The sequence below is a fragment of the Mastomys coucha genome, unplaced genomic scaffold (assembly GCF_008632895.1).
Source record: "Mastomys coucha isolate ucsf_1 unplaced genomic scaffold, UCSF_Mcou_1 pScaffold21, whole genome shotgun sequence".
Taxonomy (NCBI): Eukaryota; Metazoa; Chordata; class Mammalia; order Rodentia; family Muridae; genus Mastomys; species Mastomys coucha.
This window is the reverse complement of record NW_022196904.1, coordinates 111,803,891-111,830,378: the sequence shown is the minus strand read 5'-3', so window position 1 is coordinate 111,830,378 and position 26,488 is coordinate 111,803,891. Positions and strand designations below refer to the sequence as shown.

Genomic DNA, 26,488 nt, shown 5'->3' with positions numbered 1-26,488 from the left:
TCTCTCTCTCTCTCTCTCTCTCTCTCTCTCTCTCTCTCTCATTCCTGGACTCTGGGGATTTTGATAGAGTCCCTATCTAGCATGCCCAGTTTTCAGTACCACATTCAGACTAAATGTGGTAGTGCATGCCTGTGGTCCCAGAACTTAGGAGGTGGAGGCAAGAGACTTAGGAATTTTAAAGGCATCCTTTGATACACAGCAGGTTTGAGGCCAGCCTGACACCATGAGACCCTGTCTAAAAACTGTACGTAAATAATTTTAAATTACTAATCATTACACATACAGACCTTAAGCCTCACACTTCTATTTCAGATGAGGAGGCTGAGGTTTGGAGGCCAAGAGCTTTAAACATCAGAGTTAGATCTTGAATGGCTGGCACCCTCACTCCCCCAGGAGCTGCCAGAGGTACAAGTGGCAGGAAAAGGCTACAGAGATCTCAAGGGCCTCAAGTAAAAGGGGAAATCATCCCTCATGGCTGGAGAGAGGAAGAGAAAAGTGTGGTTCTAAGAGAGACCTGGGCTGGGCTGCTGATGGTGGGAGAGCAAGTTTGTGTAGGGAATACTCAGAAAACAAAACCAAACACCCCTAGCTCCATTGGTTACAAGGCAAAAACCTTTAATAACACGAGTGCTTATTACATGAGCTGCTTCGGGGCACTGACATCTGATTTCTGGTCATGTTTTTCTAACACTTAAAGGTGAATGCCTCTCTCAGGGCCACCTGTGTGGTGGGTTTCACGGAGAGTTTGTGTGGGTGGACAATGGGAACAGCTATGCATACAACTGACAGGGGAGTTGGAAATCCCCCACTGCTATGACTGCACCTTCGACTTTAGTCAAGTCCTTTCCCAAGGAGGGAAAAATGTCGTGGTCCTTCCAGCGAAGAAGGAAGAAAAGAAAACACTTGGCACAGATACACAGAGAGGGGTAACATTAAGGGACCAGCGAGAAAAGTCGGGGGAGGTGGAAGGGGTAAGGCCTGGGGATGAGGGACCACTGTGGGAGGGGGCTGAGTCCATTTGGTTTCGTTCTTTGTAAGAAGTGATACCATCACGAGGACCATGCCATGCAACCTTAGCGACATCTGTGTACACTTCCCCCAAGGCTGTGCTGGGCAGTGGGGCAGAGGTCAGAGGTCAGCTCAGACAGGCGTGGTACGTCTGTTGGCCGGATTGTTATGCAACGACTCTTTGTACTCTTTGGGTGTGGAGTTGTGGAATTGTAGAAAAGCATGGTCCCGGTCAGAGTTGAGAAGGGTCCCCATGGTAAGCTTAGAGGGGTCCCGGGAGAGGGTGAACATGGAGATGTCGGTGGAAGGGATGGTGTGGAAGCCTTTGCTGATGGGAGACAGGTCTCGGGATCTAGGTTCAGTGGAGCGAGAACTTGACCGTCTTCGGAATCTATACCTGTAGGGCGGCAGGCGAGCAAATGTAGACTTCTTCAGGAGCTCTGAATGGGATCTGGCGCGCAACTGCTGATGCTTCTCAATATAGATGTGCACGGCGACCACGCCCACAATTTCTGCGATGATGAAAGAGAAGGCTCCAAAATAAAAGGACCAGCCATAGGAATAGCTCTTTTTAGAGTCCCTCTGCCCAGGGTCTCCAGCATTGGCTGAGATATAAACTATGATGCCGATGATGTTGCTTAGCCCTGAGAGAAAGAGAAAATAAAACACACATTCCATAAAACCTCAGAGGCAATGGCCATTTTTAGTGTTAAGATACTGCTAGAACGTGTGAAGGTAGCAGGGAGAAGAGGCAATGGATTAGGGCTAGGGAACCTCACAGCTGAGCTCTTCCTACAAAGATTGTCTGTTAGGAAATGAAGAATTCTGATACTCAATCCTGGGCAGGGCACTGTCAGCTAAAGAAGACTTCGTCTTCTTTAAGAAGACTACTTATAGCAAGTACCGGAGAACCCAGAATGCACTTGGGTTTCCCTTCGAAATAACCCATTCCATCACCACTTAATCTTGACACTTAACTCACAAGAATGGCAAAATGAACAAGATATGGCCTTGACTTTCTCACCTGTAGCTGGAGAGACTGACATGGAAATGTAATGAGAGCATAATGCAACAAGGACCCCATCAGAGATGCATATGAGATGACTGAGAGAGGGGGGATGAGAGGGGAGGGAGGGAGAAAGAGAGGGAGAGAGAGAGAGAGAGAGAGAGAGAGAGAGAGAGAGAGAGAGAGAGAGAGAGAGGGAGAGAGAGAGAGAGAGAGAGAGAAGAGAGACCCTCCTTTGAAGTTTTGGTGGCATTTGAGCTGGATCCTGATAGCTGACAGGAGAGGGAAAGCTGTGGACCACGAAGTGTGAGAGAAGGGACAGAGAATTGACTTGCAAGGGTGTAGCCTGGATACTGGTGAGGCTGGTGATATCCTGAGCAGCAGGGAGGACCAGCTAGGGAATAGAGCGTGCTAGATATATGGAGTTGGAAATGCTGATGTAGTGGCTATTCCTGGTTGTCAACTTGACTATATCTGAAATGAACTACAATCCAGAATTAGAAGGCTCACCTGCCCCTACTCTGGAAGATGAGAGATACAAGTTTCCGATCTGAATCTTGGCATGGAGATCTTGAGGCATAGTGGCTATGAATCCCAGAGGATTAAGATAGAAAGATCTATGAGTTCAAGATCATCTGGGATCAAAGGTGTGGTGGCATAGTGTCTATGAATCCTAGAAGATTAAGATGGGAAGATCAAGTTCAAGCAAGGTCATGTGGGATTAAAGGTGTGGTGGCACACACCTTTAATCTGGGCCACATCTTTTGCTGGAGACCTATATAAGGACATTGGAAGAAGGAAAGCCCTCTCTGCTTCACCTGCTTGCCTTGTGGGACTGAGCAACTGCTGGATCCTTGGACTTCCATTCACAGCTGCTGCTAACCATTGTTGGGAGTTGATCGTTGGGAGTTGGACTACAGACTGTAAGTCATCAATAAATTCCTTTACTACATAGAGACTACCATAAGTTCTGTGACTGTAGAGAACCCTGACTAATACAGCTGATGAGAACCCAATGGACACACACAGGGTGCAGCTGTAGTCCAGAGGTGAATGAACCCCTGGAGGAAGGAAGAGCACTTAAATCTTTCTGGGGGGCAAGGGAGCTCAGTGCTATGAAGGGAACCCAGAGCTTTGTATGGACTAAGCTAATATTCTACCACTGAGCCACACCCATGACCTCCAAGTCTTTTTATTTTCTGCAGAGAATAAGATACACTTTAGGTCAGCTGATACTAGCGTACCAGGAATTAGAGTACACAAAGCTCTTAACCCTGAAGACTCATTCCTACCTCTTGGTTATCAACTTGACCATTGGCCTGAATTTTATGGATGCCATCTAATTGACTGGAGGGGAAGGAGAAGGACCCAGTCAAACACCATGCATGCAAACTCCACCTAAAGCTACTCTATCTGTTGCTGTTGCCATGGTTCCTGGGCAGTGGACCTCAGCTTCTTAGAGCCTTTCAACACAGACTTAACCCTGGAGCTTTCCAGGGAGTTTCTAGGCCTTCAGCACAGATTGGGACTAGAGAGGCTTCTGGCCCCTTGGACTGAGCAATGCAAAGGCTTTCTGCTTTTCTAGCATGCAAATGTTACTGGATTATTTACCTCTTTTGGGTATAAGCTAACCCCATATTGCCCCATGCCATTGTGTTTCTCTAGAGAGCCTTGGCTTATTAATATACCTACTTTCCTCAAGTGGCAACAGGCTACGTTGGGAATAACCAGCTCTGCTCACCCCCTAGGAGAGGAACTGATTCCCTAGGCAATGGTGAGAAGGAGCAGTACTCAGGTTCCTACTCACCCTCACTTGCCTGACTCACAGTATTGCTCCAAAACATCTCTTTTTGTATCTTTATGTCAGGGGCTCAGGCTTGCTGCCAACAGTGACTGAGGGAGTTGGTGTACCAGCTGGCATCTCCTTGCATCTAAAAGTTTCACTACCTGTCAGGTGTCTGTCCCTCTTTGCAGACCGCAGTACCAGGTGACGAGCAAACTTTCCTGGAGCCTCTCTGTTGAGTCCTCCCTTCACTCCTCGAATGTCCTGTGCATTTGATATTCCCAAGATTGTACAACTAAAGGGTTATCTTATTTATTATTATATGTAAGTACACTGTAGCTGTCTTCAGACACACCAGAAGAGGGCATCAGATCTCATTACAGGTGGTTGTGAGCCATCATGTGGCTGCTGGGATTTGAATTCAGGACCTTCAGAAGAGAAGTCAGTGCTCTTAGCCGCTGAGCCATCTCTCCAGCCCTAAAGGGTTATCTTAAAGCTCTGTCTAGAGGCTACAGAAATAGCTTGCTGATCTTTCAGAGGACCGGAGTTCAGTTCCTAGCACCTATGTCTGGTGGCTTAGAGCTGCCTGTAACTTCAGCTCTAGGGGATCCCATGTCCTCTTCTGACCTCTGCAGGCACCCTACCCCCAACACACATAAATAAAAATAAAATAAACCTTAAGATAGAAAACAAAGCTTTGCCAAGCAAATGGTGGCCTCAGTGCCATCATTCTGATTGGCTGATGCCTATGTGTGAGGTCTTACAAATAATTTGCATATGACTCTGGTCATACTCAATCTAGGACTCGGCCCTGGCAGGGAAAGGCCAAGTTCTCCTTCTACCCCATGTTCTGTCCTGGCCTTTCCTGGCACAGGCTTTCTCAGGTAGGCAGCAGGTTCTGATCATTGAGATACCCCTGATACAAGAGATGACAGATCTGGCTCTGTCAGGCTGTGCCATCTCTCCACCCCTCCCCAGGATAAAAACTGGCTTCTTTCCCCCAAGTGTCAATTTGCCTGGATGATTAGTGGAAGACACATTCTTTTATATTAAAATGAACATGGATATAATAAGGAGGAAAAAGCAGAATTCACATGAATTTTTCAGTTAAGTGGGAAACTGACTTCAAAGAGACTTCAGCTCACTGATGCTTCTGCGATGCCCTGAGTGCCCAGGGCCATGTTCTCTCTCTCCCCTCTGACAGCAGGGAAATATGTGTGACAAGGTTTAGAAAGTCCCAGAAAAGAGGGCTTTTCTGGGGGGGAAGGGAAGGGCAAGGTAGGAAAGTTCATGGTGATGCTCAAATGTCCAACTAGTTTAAATAGGCAGGAAGCCAGGTAAATTATCAGTCATTCATGGGGCATTTATTATAAGGCACACACTGAGTAGTGTCTTAAGTGACTTGTCTTATTTATTTTATGGTGCTGGTGATAGTACCCAAGGCAACAAGCATGCTAAGCAAAAGCAGTACCACTCAGCTCCTTGCTCCTAGCTACGAGTCTCTCCTTCACCAGTTCAGTGTATTCCCTTCTATAGATTGGGGGATAACATGGATTAGTGAGTTTCCATGTCCACACAAGTTAGGAAATGATCAAAGCAGAATCTGAACCCAAGACTCTTAGCCATGGTGGGTTGAGATTTCAGTAATGAGGCTCTTAGGGACAAGACACTTGCTCATTGCTATTGTTCCAGCTTCTAGCCCAGAGCTTGACCCAAAGCAAGAACACAGGGTGTTTGTTGAATGAATGAGTGAATGAATGAATGAATAGAATTGATGTGCACATTAAACACACAAAGCACATAACAGTTACCTTATGTTGAGCCATACTGGGTGCTAGCCACAGTTTTGAACTCAGTTATGTGTACCAACTCATCTAATCCTTTAAACAGCCTCCAGAGGCAAAATCGTTATAACCTGGGCCTTTTAGGAGGGAGGGCACAGAGCCGTTTAGTGACTTACCTGATGCTCTACAATGAGGACATAGAAGAGGGGAGATTAGCACTGGGTAGCCTGGCTTCAGAGCTCAAGCATTTGGACCTTGTTATCAGGCCTAGGACACAGGAAGTGCTCAATAAAAGCCATACACTTTAGCACTTAAAGGGCCTTGAGGAACATGGGGTCTTCCAATATTGTCATTTTATAAGTGGAAAATTTGAGGCTCTTGGGGCTCTAGAGGGAGGGGGAGGGGCTCTAATCCTAGACAAGTATTCCCTTAGGGCTCTCATAGTCTGCTGCATCTAACCTAACTGTCATCCCTCACAATACTTCCATGCAAAGAAAGTAGCTGATGACACTTTCCCCTAACAGTCCCCCGGGGGGACAAAATAATGATCTTATCTTGCTCTTTGTAAATTGTCACATCAGCACAACACTGGTGCAGATTCTCCTGGTTGGTCAGCCAGAGTGAGGACAGGGCTAACAGTGAGAGGGGCATCCCTCAAAAGCAGCTAAGCCTCTGGGTTTTCTAGTTAATGCCTGTCACCACAGAGCACAGCCAGAAGCCAGAGCTACCTCCGGCTGACCTGTCTCCCGAATAAGGACAGGCCTTTCTCCCTGGTCTGTAACTTGAATGGGCTCTCTGAGGTTGAGAGTGGGAGTCTGTCTGTCCAACTCACTCTGTAGAAGAGGAAACTGTGAGAAAGAGCCTGTGCAAGGCCTGATAGGGGACCAGGATGCTGGGCTTCATGCTTGAGGAATGTCCTGTTGCTATTTTTCCAATAGTAGAAAATAATATCATGTTTTGTACCTCCAGTGTCCTTCCAGCATCTCTGTGAAATGGAAACCATTGCTCTTTGCTATGTTAGAGGTGAGGAAGCCAGGGTACCAGCAGGTTGGGGGTAGTTCCTAAGGCCACACAGGTGGAGCAAGAACTCAAATTTCAAAATGTCACTTATTAAAGACAACTTTGGTCTGGAAATAATGCAAGGAAATTCCAGAAAGAAGCAGTTCATATGCTTTAAATAGCCTTGTTACAGTTTATTATGATTCTTCTATTTTTAATATTTATTAAGTTCTTATTGTATCTAAGGTGTACGGTATACTTTCATGTGTGTATTTTTACAGAGTGAACACAGTGCGTATAGGATTTGGCACTACTCTTTGGTTTCAGGATCCACTATGGTCCTTGAAAAGTATCCCTATGAGTAAAAGAGGACCACTGAATAGCAGTTTGAAGGTCAGCACGAAAGCTGTCTTCCCTCCCTCTCCCCCAGCCTCCTGCTATGGTGCTTAATAATAACTGTCAACTTGACAGTATCTGGAATCTTCTAAGAGGAAAGCTGAGCACTATCTGTGAGGGACACTTGAGGCTGTATTGATTAAGGTGGGAAGAGCCACTCTAAATGTGGACGGCATCCTCCTGTGGTCTGGGGTCCTGGATTGAATAAAATGAAGAAAGTAGGTAAGTAAACAAGCTAAACACCCCCTCGTCTCTCTCTGCTTCCTGACTGTGGGCAATGGGACCAGCTGCCTTATGTTCCTGCTGCTTTCTTCACCATGACAGACGGTACACTTAAACTGTGAGCCAAAAGAAACCCTTCCTCCCCTAGGCAGATTTTGTCAGATGCTTTGTTGTAACGATGAGAAAAGTGAGGAGTCAACTTCCCTTGTTCTATGCGTCTCTAAAGTGTTTCATCTCCTTGGCATTGACCTGTCTGGAGCAGGGAGGGATGGGAAGGGATGACAAAGACACGAAAGGAAGTGTGGAAACCCAGAAGAAGGAGAGGAAGAAGAGGACAGAGGAGCAGGAGGGGTGGTGGTGGTGGTGGGGAGGGAAGATAGCAAAATAGGACACATTTCTGAAGGTAGTTGTGTTTGAATATGCTTGGTCCATGGGAAGGTGGCACTATTAGGAGGTGTGGCCTTGTTGGGATAGGTGTGGCTTTGTTGGAAGAAGTGTGTCACTGTGTAGACAGGCCACCCAGTGAGGAAGAGTCCCCGCCTCCTGGCTGCCTTCAGAAGAGATCCTCCCCCTGGCTGCCTTCCAATCAAGATGTAGAACTCTCAGCTCCTCCAGCACCAAGTCTGCCTGCATGCTGCCATGCTTCCTAACATGACCATAATGGACTAAACCTTGGGAAATGTAAGCCAGCTCCAATGAAATGTTTGCCTTTATAAGAGTTGTCTTGGTTATGGTGTCTCTTCACAGCAATAAAACCCAAACGAAGACAATAGTCTCTCATCTCATCCTGAACTTCCTCCTGCTCAGCTGGTGTGGATGGATGACCAGGTTTTCCCTATGGACATCTGAGACTATTGCCTTTGCTCTCTATAGAGATGCTTGGGAGGATATGGGGACTTGAAAGCTTGAAAGCTTGTGAACAGCAATTGACTAGTAAGCAGGCATCTCAAAGCTCTTCTTAACCCTTCTCCATCCCTGTATCTCTTCTCTCCCTCTTCCCTCCTTCTCTCTTTTTCTCTTGTCCCCTCCTTCTTCCCTCCTTCCTCCCACCCTCTCTTTCTTTAGGGTTTTACTATGTAGTCCAGGCTGGCCTGGAATGGTGACTCAGCCTCTGTAGTCTTGGCTGCCCTTTGGTTAATCTGTGTCCTTGTCCCTCTGACATTGTGTCTCTTCCTTGTATTGTCTTTGTAGCAACTTTGGTTAGTATCTGGGCCTCTTATTGTCTAATGGAATCCTCAGCTGCACATGGTCTGATCGTCCACCATCAGTGTTGCTCTGGCTTTGTTTTGTTGTCGGGTTAGATCTCAAGACAAGACACTCACCTGCAGAGACGAAGAAGATGCCTGCGCTGAGGATAACACTGTGCCTGCTTCGGTGGAACTCGCTCGCAGCCACGCAGAGTCCCCCGAAAAACAGCAGAGTGACGCTGAGGATGGGGAAGACACTGGAGGCCCTCACAGCCCCTGTGGAGAGAAAGAGAGAAGCTTCCATCTATGCTCCAGCCAGCCCTGGGACTCACCTGCTGTGTTTGTGGAGTGTCTGTGAACCAAACAGTGCAGAGTTGGAGAGAAGTTCACATCCCATAGAGGTGTGAGGCCAGTGTCAGTCACTCGGGCCTGTGATCTGGAGGTCCGGTACCTGACATGATATCTTGAAAGTCTAAGCAATTCTACCAGTTGTGTGCATTGTTAACTATGTCTAGGGACTTGGAGCTTGGAGTCACTGGGGACCCCACTATTGGCTAGCCAGCATCCTCTTAATTCTCCACTTCCCAGAATTCTTGGGGTGGGCTGTCAGGCCTGTCCTACCTCTGTCTACTAGCCAGGTTACCCTTCATTTCTGATGAGGAACTGGGAGTGAACACAGGGAGAAACAGACTTAGTTGCGAGCCCAAGATCCTTGTATGCAGTTTCAGGATGTTCCCAGGCACAACAGAAGGCAATATTAAACAATAATTAGCACCAAACAGTGACAACTCAAACCTGACCGTGATAGGGGAGGGATGGTTGATTTAAAATCTTTTGGGTCTGTATTCTGAGCCTGGAACCCAGGATCTTCATTTTACATCTGGACCTGCAAATTATATAGGCAGTCCTGAATGCAGGGATTTCTGTCAGCCCATTTGCAGCTCATCAAGATGCAGAATCTTAAACACCTGTATTTGCATAGTAAAGAGCCTGGCAATACCCATTCAAAACCCATTTAGTCACAGAATGATTAGATGAATTTATGTATTCACTCAAGAAATATTTATTAAGCTCCTACTAGATGCCAGGCACCCTGCCAGGTGCTAGCGAAGCTGCAGCAAAAACATTTAAGGACCATAAAAGGCATAGCACTGTCCTTGGAAGCCAAGTTGGTCCGTAGACCCCTGGGCGCTCTGCTGTGAACCTGGTGGCTTCCTGGACCCTGGAGAGGTCTGGAGGTCCTATAGTAGAAGTCAGTATGACCCTAGCCAGAACAAGGGCATACATGATCTCAACTTCTAATGGGTTGCATCCTGATGGACCTTAGGATACCGGAAGTGCTATAGATGCAGCAGGCAGTAGATCCTGGAGTCATTTTCTACACAGTTGGGGAGAACCTCATGGCAGCACAGTACACCACAGAGTGTGGTCATCTTCCTTCAGTCAAAAGGCTGTCTGGGAGCCTTGGAGGCTGCTGCTGTACATCATGAGAGAATTATTTCACTCATTGCTGGTTTAGGAATATTCTCAAATTCAAAATGTGAAACGAGGCTCAGCTGAACATGTGTTGCTTTCAAAAACCACTGTAGGGTTTGCAAATCCCAAGATGAAATGCCCCACACCAGGGACTGGATGTATTTTCTGGCATCGGTGGGGGATGGGAGGGCAGTTTGGGGCAGCCTGTATTTCACGCTACAGAAAGGAGCAAGCACCTCTGTACAGCTAATGGTTGGCTTGTTCTGAGCTAATCTGCATACATGCATAATTAATGGTTTGTTTGTTCTAACTCTTCTGCCCAGGCAGCACCTGGAGGAGTACAAAGAGCTGACTGGTTAGTACCTAGGTCCAGATGTCCAGAAAGATAACTGTGGGAGCACCAGACCAGAGGGACAGGCTTGGATGCTGCTGATGGACTGCCTCATTCTCAGTAACGGTGCTGGCTTGAGAAGAAGTGTGAAGGCAGGGCTAAAAGTGTTACCAGAGTCTACTCCAGTCCCTGGCCCTCCCAATAAAGCTTAAATATTCAGTAACAGGCAGCACAAACTTTGTTCTGGTTGCATCATGGCCAGGCCTGGATAAAGAACCTGAGCAGATTCTGTGCTCATCTGTGTATTGAAAAAGCCACAGGACCCATCCTCATGGGTCTTCTGCTTTAGTAGAAACCACCAGTAGGGCCAGCCACATAGTTTGCAGGCCCTTGTGCAAAAAAAAAAAAAAAAAAAAAAAAAAAAAAAAAAAAAAAAAAAAAAAAAAAAAATGACGTGTCCCGTTGCAATATTAAAATTTCAAGATGATGACAGTAGTGCAGTGATGAGGACTCTCCCCAGGGATGGGCTCTGGGTGATTGACAGGATTGCAGGGATCCAGATGAGAGTGGGCGTGGCTTGGACTAGTGCAGTGGACCATGGAAGGGATTGAATTCAATTGTTTTCTATGTATTAGCCGATGGCTCCACTATGGGCAATGAGAAGACTCATGAGCAACTCCCATGCTTATTCTCAGTGTGGAGTGAATGTCACCTTACCATTCTGTGAGCAGAATAGGGGCAGGACTGGCAAGGGTATTTTGGCCAGGAGCGATTCTAAGCTCTACCCACTTTCCTTGGTTAGCTCTAAAGGGAAAGACCCTTTCTAAGACAATGTGACCAGTTTGGGTTGGTTGTGTGCTTTTGGGTGGTAACAAGCGAAAGGGCCAGGGCACAGTGGAGTGGATTCTCCTAAGGCAGAAGATATGAGCATGTCTGTATTTGTTTCGAGATGTCTCAGTTTAGAGGCCTGGGCAGTTCGTGGTCCTGGGTAGCTGTGTCCTTCCCATCCCTCTGCTCCCATTTTAGGAGGGATTTCAAACTGCCTGAAAAACTGGTTGAGAGAAAGAGGCATAGGGGAGGGGATCCTGGAGCCTGGAAGGACCAGATTAGATCAGTCCCCTTTGAGCTTGTGGCCTGCCCTGGCTGACTTTGGTACTGCCCTGGATTGTGCTAGGGGCTCAGAATATGAGAACCTGAAAAGATAGTGGGATTTTGTTTTGTTTTGTTTGGAGATGCTGAGTAATTTGATTTAAAGCAAATGAAAAAGCTTTTAAAAAGCAGGCTCAGTGTCAAGGTCCTTCTGACCTTGGTCGTCCTTAGCACCCCAGCCGCGTGCCCAGGCTTCAAGTACAAGTAGAGCTTTTCTGTGAAATTCTCTTATCTGTCCTAAGGCTGGACCCACCTAGGAGGCAGCAATTGCTCTACTCCCTTCCCCAAGTCTCTGTTACCTGAACTCATTTCACAGGATGAGTGCAATCTGCCGACACACCTGGACAGACTTCTATTTGTCACCCATGGCTGCTTCTACTTCCATTCCACAGAGAATCACTTACAAGCCATGTGTGTCCTGGGTGTCAGAGTTTGTCCCGGGCTATTGCCTGTTTAATAGGCCCATGGGGTTTGAGGAGAGCTATTTACTTTCCCCATTTTTAGTTCCCCTATGGAAGAAAGGAGTCTATAGGTTCCTAAGTCATGTTAGATCCGCACTCATGCTCTGGTGACCTTCAAACATGATGTGATTTCCTCTCCTCTTTTTTTCTTTTCACATTCACACATTTATAAGCCTCTTCCTCAATCGAGTGTATTTATTACTGCTTCATTCCAGTAAAGCTTCAGAAGGTGCAGTGGGGGAGGGTTCCCCTTCACCTCAATGCTCTCAGGAAGTAGAGAAGATGCTCATGGTAATTTTGGTCCTCAGGTAGCCTATGAATCCAGGTAAGCTGACTGGAGCATCTGGAGCATAGGGTGTAGCTGAGTGGGTCCAGCCTTGGAGCAATCCATCAAATACTTCCTACAAATTTCCATGTTTGATGTGTGGGTTTTCAAATGGACTCTTGGCCCAAACCCCACAAAATAAAATTGTGTGTGTTTGGAGGTCAGAGTGTACTTTGTAAAAGTCGGTTCTCTCCTTCCACCATGTGGGTTCTGGGATGGAGCTCATGGTGTCAGCTTTAGAGGCAGGCACCTTTAATCAAGGAGCCAGGGGTTCTCATCCTGTGGGTTGAGACCTCCCCCTTGGGAGGTGCACATCAGATAGCCTGCATATCAGATATTTATATTACAATTTGTAATACTAGCAAAAATCACAGTTATGAAGTAGCAACAAAATAATCTTATGGCTGGAGGTTACCATAACGTGAGGAGCTGTGTTCAAGGGGTGGGAATCAGAGGCTGAGTCATTTTTGCCTGTCTGCGAATCGACCTTTAAAGAGACCATTTGCAATGTGAGTTGGCAGGGTTTGCTTGAATATTCAGTGTAATGAGTTTATTTGATTAAAAGAATTTTTTAATTAAAAAAATGATTAACCTTTGAAATATGCCCCAAGGACATTAGAAGCGATAAGGTTGATTATAAAAGTGTATATTTGGACTGGCCTGGTAGCATAGGCTTGTTATGCATTCTATCGAGGAGGCTGAAGCAGGAGGAACACAAGTTTAAAGCCTGATTGAGCTACAAGGTTACTTCAAGGCCAGCCAGGGTAAATTAATGAGATCCTGTTAAAAAAAAGAAAAAGGAAAAGGAGAAAAAGGAAAAAGGGAGGGGGTGGAGACAGCTCAGTGACATAGAACTTGTTTGTTGCTGGTTACAAGTGAGGTCCCACCATACACACACATACCCCAAAGATGTATCTGAAGCATATGAGTATGTGCTATGTGTGGAAGAAGGGCTTTAACTGAGACCAGAAATGGAGCTGGTCTTCAAAGCCAGCTTGGTTCAGAAAACATCCCTGAGACAGGAAACTGAACTTCCTCTGGCAGAGTTGTGGGCAATCAACTGCTAACTGCATTGGTTCCTGTAAGCTATCTCAGGCTAGGACTGTACACTGACCAATCAGATTTGCCCTCATTGGCATGGCTGAGAATGCAGGACAGTCTCTTACTCTGTTCCTATGCAAATGAAAGAAGACCTCCATCCCCACCCCAAGCAGCCCAGCATCCTATGCAGGCGATTGTTCTTCCTGCAGCAGAGTAAAAGCCTTGTCACTTTTCTTCTCTTGTCTACAGAGTGGCAAGGCTTTTTTCACCATGGCTCAGTAGCAACTTGGCAACTCTGTTGGTGGTCAGCCCTCTCTCTGCCCACAAGCAAGATTTAAGAAGGTTCTAGAAACCTTGGCCACAGCCATATCTCCCTTTTTCATTTCTGCTGCCCAAGCTGAGTTCAGGTCTTGAGAGTCAGAGGTAAGTTGATTTCATCTTTGGCAAGAGTTGGACTTTGCTGCCCTTCATATTATGTTATGGGATATCTTCAGTTGATATGACTTAGGCCTTATTGATTAATCTTCTATGATGCCAAGGGTTAACTATGGCCTTCAAAATTCTTGTATTGGAGACTTAGTCTAGAAATCTGCTCATGACACTTGTAGGTGGAATCTTTGGGAGGTAACTGGAATTAGATGACTTCAGAGAGTGAGGCTTTGACATAGTCATTGGTGACTTCAAGGAGAGGGAAGGAAACTAGAGATGACAGACTTGTTCATCTTTCTGTGTGATGACCTCTGTTACATTATTATGCAGCAAGATAGCCCATGCCATTGGCTGAGCACCGTGCTCACAGGCTTCCTAGCTTCCCAAACTGTCAACCAAAGAAGCTTCTCTTCTATACGAATTACACAGGCAATACTCCATTGTAGCAGCAGCTGGGGATGGGACTAAGATGCAGGGGTTTAAACAGCAGCCTGCACTCAAAGTTTGAGAGCACAAATGGAGAAATGGGGGTTAGGCAGCAGCATCCCAATTATGGATGTGTCAGTTGAACTGTAAGCTAAAATAAACCCTCTTGCCTACGTTGCCTTTGAATCATGATACTTCATCACAGCAACAAATAGGAGAAGAGACTGAGACCAGGATTCTAAAATTCCAGGCAAGAAACCCATGTACTTGCAAAGGCCCATGTTTAAATTCCAGATTCTGTGGCTGTTGGTGAAGCTTCTGTCGGGTGGTAAGGGGAGAATGAAGAAGAGGACTCTACCTCCCCAGAAGGAGGGAGGAAAATGGTCAGAAAAACAATCAACCTCTCCAAAGAATTTAAAATTGGTTTGGTGGGTTGTGGTTTGAAAGCCATGGTTCTGTTTAGTCTCCAATAGGGCAGGTATAAAACCATTTCTTCCAAGCAGGAAAGAAAAACAAAGATAAACAATAAGGATTCTGGGAAAATCCCACTGGTATTGACTTCAAAGTCATTCTTTTTGAGGGAGTCCTGTTCATGTGCCATCCCCCCATACTTCACCTTCCTCCCTTCTTCCTTTCTTCCCTCTCTCCCTCCCTCTCTCCCTCCCTCCCTCCTCCCTTCCCTCCCTCCTCCTTCCAGCCGGTCCCTTGCTTTCCTTCTATTTCCTTTCTATCTTCCAGCCCCCTCCACTCCAGGATTGAACCTAAGCCGATATTCTACCCACTTTGGCCCCAAGATACTTGAACTCTGAGTTACAAAACCTGAATAAGGCAATTTCTTGGAAGTTTAATTTATAACCTTAGTATTTTAAAAAAAAAATCCCCTTAAACCTAACATTCAGAAATAGAAAATTAGGTAATTCATTAGGATTTTCCTACTGATTGACACTTGTTCTTAATGAAGTGACTCTGGTATCCCAAACTAAGCTTCCCGTGCCTGGACCGGTGTAAGGCCCACCTATACCTGGCTCTGCTTCTATAATCCTGGTGACAGGTCAGAGCTGACATACCTATTACCTCATGTTTGGTCCAGGGCTGAATGTATGGCACATTCTCATATGTACTTTTTGTGACCTTGATTGTTGACATTATAATTTCCATTTCAGAACAGATGAAAAAAGTTAAAATAGTGAACTATCTTGGCCTAGGACCAACCTCACAAGGAGTAGGAAGTTCAAGAGGGTCAAAGCTTGGCTTATCATATTCCAGCTCCAAACTGCCCTGGTTCTCGTGGAAAGTACCTACAGAGGCACTGTCCCTGTTCCACTAGGATTGGAACTGCAGAGATGTCAAAGGAGAGGTGAACTTTGGGTTATATTTATCTTGCCAGGCCTTGCCCTTGGGGACCCCACCCATTAGCACATCACCCATTAGCACCTCACCCATTAGCACTTTGCCATTAGTGCCTCACATCACCCACTGGGAAAGGTGAAAACTGCACTGAGTGGAAGAAAATTCCTTAGATTTTCTTCTAAGGAGACTAAAAAGAACCTTTCGATTCATTTTTTTCTTTTCTATTTCTAGCTCATCGAAATGAAAGAAACTTCAACATCAGAGCCTTGGGAATGTATGTCTACACTTTGAGGTGGATAATGAGGAGCCTCACACTCATAGGCAAGTGGGCGATGGCAACAGACCCTCTCCTTCCTCCATGGAAGACTGGAGAGGTAGGGGGACTTACGTAGAAGGTATTCTGCTGTATCCTGTTCATAGTCTGCATCTTCCGGGAAGTGATCGATTTTCTTGCACACGCCTCGGAAAGCTCCTGTGAAAACAGACAGGACCCTGAGCCAAGGGGAGAGTGTTACAGGGGCCCAGGCTGGGTCTGCAACTCGGTGCTGTATATACTACCCTGCTCATCAGTAGCTGTGCGTAGAGGCCCAACAACTGATTCACATAGGGTGCAAAAAAGAGACTAGTTGCTGTAGTTTGGATCTTAAGTGTCCTTGGGAGACCCAGTCATTAAAAGATAGACCTGGGGCTGGGACTAGAGTTCAGGGGTGTGGGCTTTCCTAGAATGTGTAATTTACAGCACATATGCAGACACACATAGACACCTCTGCCATTGGTAGGAGGGGTTAGAACTTTTGAGCTCAGAGGGAGGAAGTCAGATCATTGGGTGCATGCCTTGGAAGGGGATTTTAGGAGCTGGATCCTTTTCTCTCTGCTTCCTAGTCATCACCAAGGAAGCAGCCTTGCCCTCCCACATCCCACTCAACATGAACCACACATGTTCTGTCTCACCCAAATCTCCAAACATCCGAGCCGACTAACCACGCCCTGATACCTCAGAATCAATGCCTACCAATATATTTCTTTTCCTTAAGAGTTGATTTATGCCAGGCATCGAGGTAAACACCTGTGGTTTCAACTACATGGAGTGGGGGAGGGTGGAAACAGTAGGAATGTGGGTTTAAGACCTGCCTGGAATACGTGGCAAGTTCAAGGCCTACTTGGGAAACTGAGCAAGACATCCCCTCAAAAGTAAGGAGAGGGAGGCAGTTCAGTGGTAGAGAACTTGCTCAGTATGCTCGAGGTCCACACACACTCACACACACACACACAGGTTTGTCTTTAAGTATTTGTTGGAGTGACCCATGACTAACATGTCAACTGAGATAACAGCTAATAAATAGATATGATAAAAACTAAGGCTGAAATACACTGCTTTTCAGATATCTCATGCCATTGCCATCTTAGAACTAGGACACACAAGAGCTTGGTGTGAGGGTCTCTGCCTAGCCTGCCCTCAGTGAGGGAAAAGGGAAACAGAACCAAAGTGTTGGATTTATCTTCCCATTTGACAGATGAATAAATATCTTCTCATTTGACAGATAAATAAATGAGAGTTTCACTTGCAGTCCCTCAGGTGAACAAGGAACCGACATTCCACTCTGGGCATTGGGGAATATTCTCTTGTCTCCAGCCTGCCAATCCTGACTACAGGCCCCTCCAGGCCTCTTTTCCTCACAACCCACCCCCATCTCTTGCCAGTGTGGGTTGCTCAGATCCACCAAGAAACCGTCAGCATTTTGCTTTCTTTCTTTCTCCAGCATAAACTTGACTCAACTCATTGTGTGTGTTTGTTAATCATTGTGGGTGTTTATTAACTAGCCAATTAACCAATCTCTGGGGCAGCTAATGACTCTGTCAGTTCTTATAAATGACAAACAGTATTCAGAATGTCTCACAGCACAGCGAGGAATTATGCCTGTGTTTCCTCTTCCCTGTCTGCAAAGATAGAGGCACGGAGGTGAGGTGCAGTGCCGTGCAGAGCAAAGCAAGAAGGGGGAGAATCAGACAGAGCCACGCTTGCTTCTCAGAGAGGTCACTGTAAGATGAGAAAAGGCCATCTATGAAATATATATGCATATGTACTTGTGAAGCTTGGGCGCATAAACATTATAGCTGCTACCTATTGAGTGTTCCTCGGGTGGAAAGATGGCTTTGTGGGTAAAGTACTTACTGCTGAGGATGAGGACTTGAGCTCAGATCTTCACTATCCACATAAAAAGCTGAGTATGGTGATGCTTATGGCTGCCTTAATGAGAGGTCTGGGAGGTAGAGACAGGAGGATCCCTGAGACTGCCTAGCAGACAGTCTAGCTGAATGGGTGAACTCTTGGTTTAGTGAGAGACCCTGTCCCAAAACATAAGGTGGAGGGCTGATAGATGGACACACTTCATAAGTGTTTTAGCCACATGATTTCAATGATTTAACTTCCAGGACCCACAAAAAGGTGGAAGGAGAGAACAGATTCCACAAAGTTTTCCTCTGACCTCCACGCATGCTCTGTGGTATGAGTTACACACACACACACACACATACACACACACACTAAAAAACAAAGATGGTTGGGTATGATGTTCCATGCCTTTAATTTCAGTACTCAGAAATTGAAGACAGGCAGATCTCTGTGAATTTGGGACCACCTTGGTCTATAGTGTAAGTTTCAAGCAAGGACAGCTAAAGCTATACATAAATACCATGTCTTTAAAAAAAAAAAAAGAAAGAAAACAAAAGAAAAGAAATGAAGAAGCAATTGAAGAAGACACTCTGACTTCCACACACATAAACATGTACACCCATATATACACACACACACCTACTTATACCCCTGTATACACACACCAAGATAAAAGTGTTTCCAATGGCCTAGGAACATGGATGGACCCCACAGCCCATGAGGCTAGGCTGTTAATATTGACATTTCTGATGAGGCACCAAGGATCAGAGGCATCCTAGTGTGTGAGGCTTCAAAGCCTGAGGCTTTACCATCAGACTCTGAATGCCTATCACTGTTGAGCCTAATATTCTTGTTCCTATGATTATCTTACAACGCTAAGAGCACTATCTATTTAACTCCTTACTGCTCATTACTGTGAATAGGCTCCAAGCCAGCAACATTTCACAGTAATTGAGATGAGATATGTAGACCGCCACTTCAGTTCTGATTCTTGGCTCACCAGACAAAGTATAGATTCCAATCCAGAAAAGGATCCAGGGGAGAGGGCACAAGAAAATTCCTGGAAGAAGAGAAACCATATCTTCTCTCCTAATTTTGAAAAAAAGATATTAATTTTCCTTGATTGTATTGCAGAGTTTCGCTCTCATGTTTCCATTGGTCGGATGTATTATATCTTAACGAAAGACCCATGTAGCAAGCAGTCTTCAGGGTGATTGAATCATGGGAGCTCTAAGTGTTTTCAGAGGATCAATCCTCTGATGAATTATAGCTCAAGAGACTGCACAGAGGCTCCGGACACCATAAGAGATGGAGGACAGTTGGAGGAAGTGAGCTTTGGAGATTGGCATGCCCAAAGGCTATATCTTGCCCTCAGCCCCATCCCTCTCTTCCTCCTTCTTGTTTGTAGCAATGGCTATACTGTAAAAAGAGTAGCATGTTCTGTCATCACCATGCCTCACTGCACCCTTACTAAAAAGTAGTGGGTCCAGCTGACAGCAGCCTGGAGCCTTTGAAACTATGAGCTAAAAGGAACATGTCCCAAGCTTTTTGTCTCAGCAATGGATAGTGGACTGACACTGGAGCTAGGGAGATGGCTCAGCAGGTAAAGTGCTTCTTAGCACAAGTGCAGAGACCCCAAGCTTAAGTCTCTCACACCTACAGAAAAATCAGATACAGTATCAAGTGTCTGTCACCTCAGTGCTAGCATGAGTGAAGGAAGATCCTTGGACCTTGGTGAGCATCCCGACTAGCGAGCTGTGGTTCAGTGAGAGACCCTGCCTCAAAAACAACGTAGAGAGCAATAGGAGAAGATACCTAAAATTGATCACTGGCCTTTACACATGCATGCTAATGACACATACACAGAGATAGAGGTGGGGGTATGGGGAGAGAAAGGGAGAAGGAGAGGGAGAGGGAGGGAGGGAAGGAGAGAGAGAGAGACAGAGAAAGAGAGAGAGAGAGAGAGAGATTGATTAGATAATAGCACAGTATGTATCTAGTACATTTGCTATATCCCATGGACCACTTTAAGCATCTCACATACTTCATACTCTATAGCTTTCAAAATACATCATTTTTGCAATCTATTTTTACAGACAACCCCCCCCCCCGAAAATCATAAGCTTTACCCATTGACACAGCAAGTACACCATCACTCTGGTGTACTGGTTTATGGATTCCAAATCTGGAAGTCCTAAGGACTGTCATGAGTTTTGATTTCTTCAGTGGTTTTAGAAGTGGGAACACAGTACTTTCCCAGGTGACTTGGTGACAGTTTTGTGGTCATCCCTTGCTATCAGCAATGGCAATGGTGCCTACCCTGGTTCTCCCACTTTTCTTATACTTCTTCTCTGACTGAAACTGGCCAAGGGCCACGGGATGGGGCAAAGGGCTTTGAGAATGGGCAAGGGGCTTTGAAGAGAGTGTCCTCACCTCACTGTGAGCTGCTTTATACATTCTACAGAAGACTTCACACGACGAAAAAAATCAGGGGGAGACTGAATGTAGATTCTCCTAGAACAGATCACTGGGGATCACTGGGGGAGTTAGGGGTATAGGGATGCCTGCATTTGCTTATGAAACGGGGTACTCCATGTGATTAAGGCAGCATGAGACTGGGAGTCAGGATCAGTAAGTATCGGTGGCTCTTGGAAGCACACTAGACAGATCTTCATGCAGGCACACATACACCTACAAGTGAATACAAGCAAACCTGCGCATGAGTGTTTGTGTATCCTCCCTCAGGTGCTGTCCATTTGAAAAAGATTTTGTTTTATTTAAAAATCATGTGTCTGTATGTAGGTATATACACATAAGAGCAGGAACCCACAGAAGCCAGGGTTCTTGAATCCAGTAGGACACAGGTGGCTGTGTCCGGCCTGAAGTGGGACCCCAAACTCTCTAAGAGCAGTCTGTGCTCTTAACTCCTGAGTCACCTGCCCTGCCCCCATTCTCTGTTGTTGTGTTGTTGTTTTGTTTGAGACAGGGTTTCTCATTGACTGGGGGGTTCAGGATCAGGGTAGACTGACAAGCCAGCCAACACCCAGGACCCTCCTCCTGTCTCTACTTCCCAGTCCCTGTATTAAAAGCATGTGACATCACTGCTCCTGGCTTTTTCATATGGGTTATGGGGATCGAACTTAGATTTTTATATTTGTTCCCCAAGTACTATATCAGCTAAGCAATCTTTTGCTTGTTTTTTATTGTTGTTGTCATTAATTTTATGTATATGGTGTTTTGCCTCCATGTACGTCTGTGTATCACTTATGTATCTGGTGACTGAAGAGGCTAGGAGAGGGCAGAGCATCCCCTGGAACAGGAGTTACTGATGGTTGTGAACTGCCTTGTGAATCCTGGGAATTGAATCCGGGTCCTCTAGAAAAGTAACCTATTCTTGGAACTGCTAAACCATGTCTCCAGCCCTGGCAGCCAGTTTCTAAAAGCCCAAAGTGGTCCACGACCTGATTTCCTATGTTTTACCAGCCGAGAGTAGTGTTTGCATATTTAGATGATTGAGAAAAAAAACAAAAGGAGAATATTATTTTATGACATGCAGTGAATGAAGAATAGCCATGTTTGTCTTCTCAGTTCCCATGCTGGCTCTTGTGGTACTTGGGCAGACATGAGTATTTGTGACCCACAGTACAGCAGGAAATATTTACTTTCTGTCTAAGAGTCTGCTGAGCTCTCCACAGTCTAGTAAGTTCCGCTCTCTAATGGAAAAAGTGGAAGTTACAAAGGAAATTTGGCTTTTACAGGGTATAGGATGTGTGTGTGCGTGCGCACGCATGTACACGTGTGCTTGCGCTTGTGTGTGCCTGTGTGGAAGCCAGGGGAAGACACTGGGTCCTGGTCTTCATCTTATTCCCTTGAGACACGATCTGTCACTGAGCCAGGAACCAGGCTGGAGGCCAGCAAGCCCCAGTGACCCCCCTGAATCTGTTGTCCCCTCAGCACTGATAACAGGAGCATGTGGCCACACTGTCCTTTGTGTATACCAGGGATTCAAATAGGGGTCCTTGGGCTAGTGCAGAAGGCACTCTCACCTCCTGGCTCATCTCCCCGGCCCAGCAGGCTTTTCAGAAATTTGAGTCAAAAACTGTCTTGCTTGTGATTTCTGTTCACTTGTTTTCTTTAACCTGCATCTTTCATTGCATACTGTACTTTATTAAAAAGTTAAATGTTTACCACAATTTAAAATTCAGTGTATTTACCATAAAAGATAAGGAGTTCATTGTCACTTCTGTGTGACAAACAATCCATGTAGCCAGACATTAGCCCTGTTCTTTAGTCTGGGCACGAGTTTACCAGCTGGTCAGAATCCCCAGTTAGCCTGACGGTCCCCCATGTTCCTGCAGATGGATAATTCTGCTATCTCTGAATGAAGCATAGTGAGTAAGAGGCCTCTCTTTGGAGTCACATCTCGGTTTCTCTCACTAGTCATAGTACTCAGTGAATTGCCTCTCTAGCCTTGGGGGGTGTGTGTGTGTGTGATAGTGGTGACATAATGGAGTTGTCCTGAGGTTGAACTGAGGTGCAGCCTCAGTGTGCAGTATCTTCAGCACCTGGTGCTGCTCTCTGTAGCCTCCTCACACAGCTTCCAATCAGGCAAATGCATAAAGCATTTAGTACAGTTCCTGGCACACGGCAAGAACTCAATACATCAGACCAGTGATGATCACTGGTTTTGGTAAATATTTTAGTATGAGAAGAGACGGAGTGGTGGCACTGTGGTGTGATTTTTAAAAGCAAAGCACCCTGAAAGGGAAGGCTGTCAAGGATTTCCCCAAGGAGGACTCCACATTGATCAAGAAGCTGTCGGCACCCCAAGTCAAATGCTTGTTGTAAAGTGAATTTCGTCATTTGTACACGTAACATATTGCTAGCTCCCAAAAATAACTACCAGTTAACATTTTTATATCCCTTCTGTGGCTTTTTTTTTCCCTCTTGGGCCTCCACACAGATTACTTAGTAGGGCTGGGATCATACATTCTTCTTTACTTAACATTTTTTTTAGGAATAGTTTCCCATATCAGTACAATTTTTTTTTTTTGAGACTCTGTTTCATCATGTAGTCAGACTGGCTTTGAACTTGTGATCCTCCTGCCTCAGACTTCTGAATACTAGAATTACAGGTGTATGCTTTTAAAACCATTCTTGTCAAAATAAAGACATTTCAAGATGAGGCGCTTGTGTATCCCTCTCTTTAGTTATGAGACTATTGAGACAATGGACCCCAAGGAAGTGGAATTTCCCCAGGAGTCTCCCGCTGGGACAAGGACAAGGCTTGGCTTTGGTGCCAGCCAGAGGAGGAGCTGGTTTCCTTAAAGAGACTTTATCCAGTTCTGGCAACTTGTCAGAATACCTGACAGGAGAAACTGGAGGCGGCACAAGGATAGGTCAGTGGTGGTAGGGAGCATGCTTTGACCAGGACCATTTAGATACACAGATCTCTGACCTATTTAAACCTTGTCTGGACCCCAGAAACAGACTAGGGATGGCCAGTGGACCCCTTCCTTTGTTCCTCTTCCCAGTGTCCACTCTGAATAGATCATTATCTGCTTTACGCTATTATTTCTCTCTCTAATGGCCTATTGAGGACAGCTGGCTGAGACTAGCCTGTTAGAACTGCTCTTGCCCAGGCTCTGACTCTTAGCAACTCTGGTAACATCACTATACACAGACTTATTAATAAATCTTTAAAAAAGGAAGAAAAAGGGTGAGTGTGATTTACCTACGTGCTGCAAACAAATGGAACCTAGAGAGCTATTGAGAGCATTCAGATGGTAACGATCAAGTCAGGATACAAACTCAACACCATCATGGCTCAGCTTCAAACTGAAGCTCCAAGGCAGAGACGCCTTGAGAGGATGATGGGAACCAAGAAGAGGACCTTGGGCATTGGTCTGGGGACTGACCAAGTGGCTAAGGGTTAGAGGGAAGGGGACTCCAGTACTAAGGCAGCTGGGAAACCTAAGGTGTGAGATTCAGTGGATCACAGGATCCTGGGAAGAACTTTGGAATGGAAGGGAGCGATTTCTTGAGCTGTTGAGGTCTCATTGCAGAGACTGATTTTTATGGTAGTTAAAGTTCCATTCTGGGGAGAGATTATCCCAGTAGCTTGACTTTGACTGAAACACTGGAATCTTTCCTTCCTAGGAGAAAGAGAGTGTTCTCAGATCACCATGCTTCTTAAAGGGCAGGTCCCTGAAGCAGTTCCCCTGAAATCAAGACTAGAAGGATGCTTATGATCATCTCTATTAGTTCCCATGACTCTACGAGCTCCACTCAGCATAAGGTCTAGCTATGAGCAATGTGGGGAGATAGAATAAAGGCAACATTTCCCAGGTGACAGAATTAGTCTATGAGGGAGGCTGAAAGCATTTTTTTTTCAGAAAAAAAAAAGTTAGAATAAACTGAAGGGCTCAGAAAGGTATTTTTTTAACAAGATATTAAGCCATAAACAAAGCTATAATAATTAAGTCCTTATGGTACTCACATTAAGAATTTATTAGAATAATTCTTAAATGCATAAAACATCCTAAAGATAAGCAGCCTATTATCTTGTATTTAGATAAGCTCTGTTAAATTAAAAGAACATAGATGACATATGGTTCAAACAGTATAGAAAGGATTCAGAGGAAGCAACCTCACACACACCAAAAATTATCTCCCTGGTAACTCAGGAAGATGATTTCTGTTAAAGAAATGCTGAGTGAAATCATGTCTAAGTTGAGACTTGAAGGTTAATGAGAAGCTAATCAGAGGAGGTGGTTTCTTCAAGCAGAGGGGGATCTGGTGTTATGACGACAGAATCAAGAGGGAAAACTTGTTTGGGAGCTCAAAGTCTCTGCAGGTGCTAGGGGTCAGTGGAGGTTATTCTGCAGAATAGACCCAGAGTGTATGGGTAAGAGAGGAAGGGAGAGGTGGGGGACCTGGGGAGGGGCTGTGTGTGAGAACTGAGTTACCAAGATTGGCTTTAGGTTCTGGGGATTCCCTGGTGGTCAAAACAAAGAGAATGCTTGTTCTCAGACCTGAGATCCTCACTGAGAATCTAGACCAGTTACTTAGTGAACATGATAACTATATTTTGATGCATAGGTATTTATCCTTCTACATGTAGATCTGTGCAGAGTTCAACCCTCATCAGAGAAGCTTTTCATTGCCGTGGACGATGGCTAATGCTGTCAAAGTGCGCTATTACCCTTCCTCATTTCTCCTCCTTTTATCTGGTGGTCCCTTTCCTTCTCCCAAGTAAATAAAGACGCTGACAAGAGAGAATGTGTGCCCTTTGTCTTTCCAAGTCCGGCTTATTTTGCTTAATACAGTAGTTTCCAGTTCCATACATGTCTCAGGGTTACGATTACCATGATGCAACACCACAACCAAAGCAGCCTGGGAAGGAAAGGGCTCATTTGGCTTACACTTTCATATCACTGTTCATCACTGAGAAAGCTCAGGGCAGGAACTTGGAAGTAGAGGCCATGGAGGGGTGCTTCTTACTGGCTTGCTCCCCATGGCTTGCTCAGACTGCACATTCTGGGTTATAGAACCCAGAACCACCATCCCAATGAAGGCTTCACGCACCATGAGCTAGGCCCTCTCCCATCAATTACTAATTAAGAAAATATTCTACAGACATCTTATAGAGGCATTTTTTTTCAATTATGGTTGTGTGTGTGTGTGTGTGTATGTTGCTGGAAATCAAACCCAATCTTGTGCATGCAAGGCAACTGTTCTACCACTATACACATCCTTGATATGATAGTAGTTTGTATTTAGTGGAGGCAGATAGTGGCGGCTCTAGGTAGGGTGGTAGAGGAGGATTTGAGCTTGGATCTCAATGGAGAAGAAGCCAGCTATCTGAAGATTCAGAAAATGTCTTTCAGATTAGGGACTGCAAAGGCAGAGGCTGAGAGTGACACTGAAATCCTTAGTTTGAGAAGGAAAGACAGTGTGGACAAAGGACTATTGTGTCAGCTTCACTGGGCTCATCAGCTGCCCTTCCAGCTGTTATTCTATTATTGATCTCTGGATACCTGGGAGGCTGGGTTGCACAATGACTATAGTCAACCTTAGCTTTTCCTTAGGGTTAGGAGCACCCAGAAGAGGTGTCCTAAAGGATGTGCATAAACCCAGGTGGCTTACAAACATTCCAATATGGGAAGTAGCCTGGAAGATCAGGCATTTGTGTTTTTATGTCCTAAAGATACTTTTGGCTATCTTCAAAGAAAGTATTGGTTAAAATCACTTGGGTTTAACACAGGGATCAGAGACCCCATTCTGAGAGGTTTCTTTCAGATTCCAGCAAGGTGGCCCCAGCCTGAACCTAGGAACTAGCCATCACTAGTCATAAAGAGGGCATAAAGATTCATCTGGAGTTTGTAGAAACAAGTCAGGTTTTTGTGGGCTGAAGGAAACAATGGCTCCTTCTTCAACATGTATATTTTGACTTTTGGGGAGGGTTACAGAGCAAAAGGAACACAAGCTTCGACACCCGCAAATGCCTTCACTTACAAACTCATTAGTTACACTCTCTTACACAGTCTATTGAACGTTTGTGTTTCCTCCAAACTCCTATGTCAAAATCTTCATCTCCAGAATGATGTTATGAGGAGTCAAAGTCTTAAATTGATGGTATCAGGAGGATGGAGTTTTCATGAATGGGATTAGCACCCTTATAAAGGAACCTCATGCAGAGAACAATGAGAAAGCAGCCCTGGGCAGCCTGGAACCACCCAGAACTGTGAGAAATTTCTATTGTATAAGCCACCTGGTATATCAACAGTTCTCAACCTCTGAGTCACAACCCCTTTAGGGGTCAAATGACCCTTCCACAGGGGTTGCCTAAGAGCAGAAAACATAAATATTTATATTATGATTCAGTACAGTAGCAAAATTGTAGTTATGAAGTAACAATAAAAAAATTTATGGTTGGGGTC

General features: G+C 45.3%; 1 protein-coding gene and 1 long non-coding RNA gene across 2 annotated transcripts in view; one reads left to right on the top strand and one right to left on the bottom strand.

Annotated features, from left to right (window-relative positions):
• Nucleotides 1–590: 590 nt before the first annotated feature.
• The window catches only part of Cacng3 (calcium voltage-gated channel auxiliary subunit gamma 3), a 97,177-nt gene continuing 71,279 nt past the window's right edge, over nucleotides 591–26,488 (bottom strand). The window contains exons 2-4 of the mRNA XM_031388183.1: nucleotides 15,762–15,845; nucleotides 8,521–8,661; nucleotides 591–1,652 (exon numbers count right to left, since the gene is read on the bottom strand). Coding sequence (XP_031244043.1) covers nucleotides 1,141–1,652; nucleotides 8,521–8,661; nucleotides 15,762–15,845 — 737 coding nt within the window. The 3' untranslated portion in view covers nucleotides 591–1,140. The remainder of the gene's footprint in view (nucleotides 1,653–8,520; nucleotides 8,662–15,761; nucleotides 15,846–26,488) is intronic.
• Nucleotides 15,287–17,153, top strand: LOC116102919. Its single transcript, XR_004123325.1, has 3 exons — nucleotides 15,287–15,380; nucleotides 15,605–15,747; nucleotides 16,942–17,153. It is a non-coding gene; the product is annotated as an uncharacterized LOC116102919 (long non-coding RNA).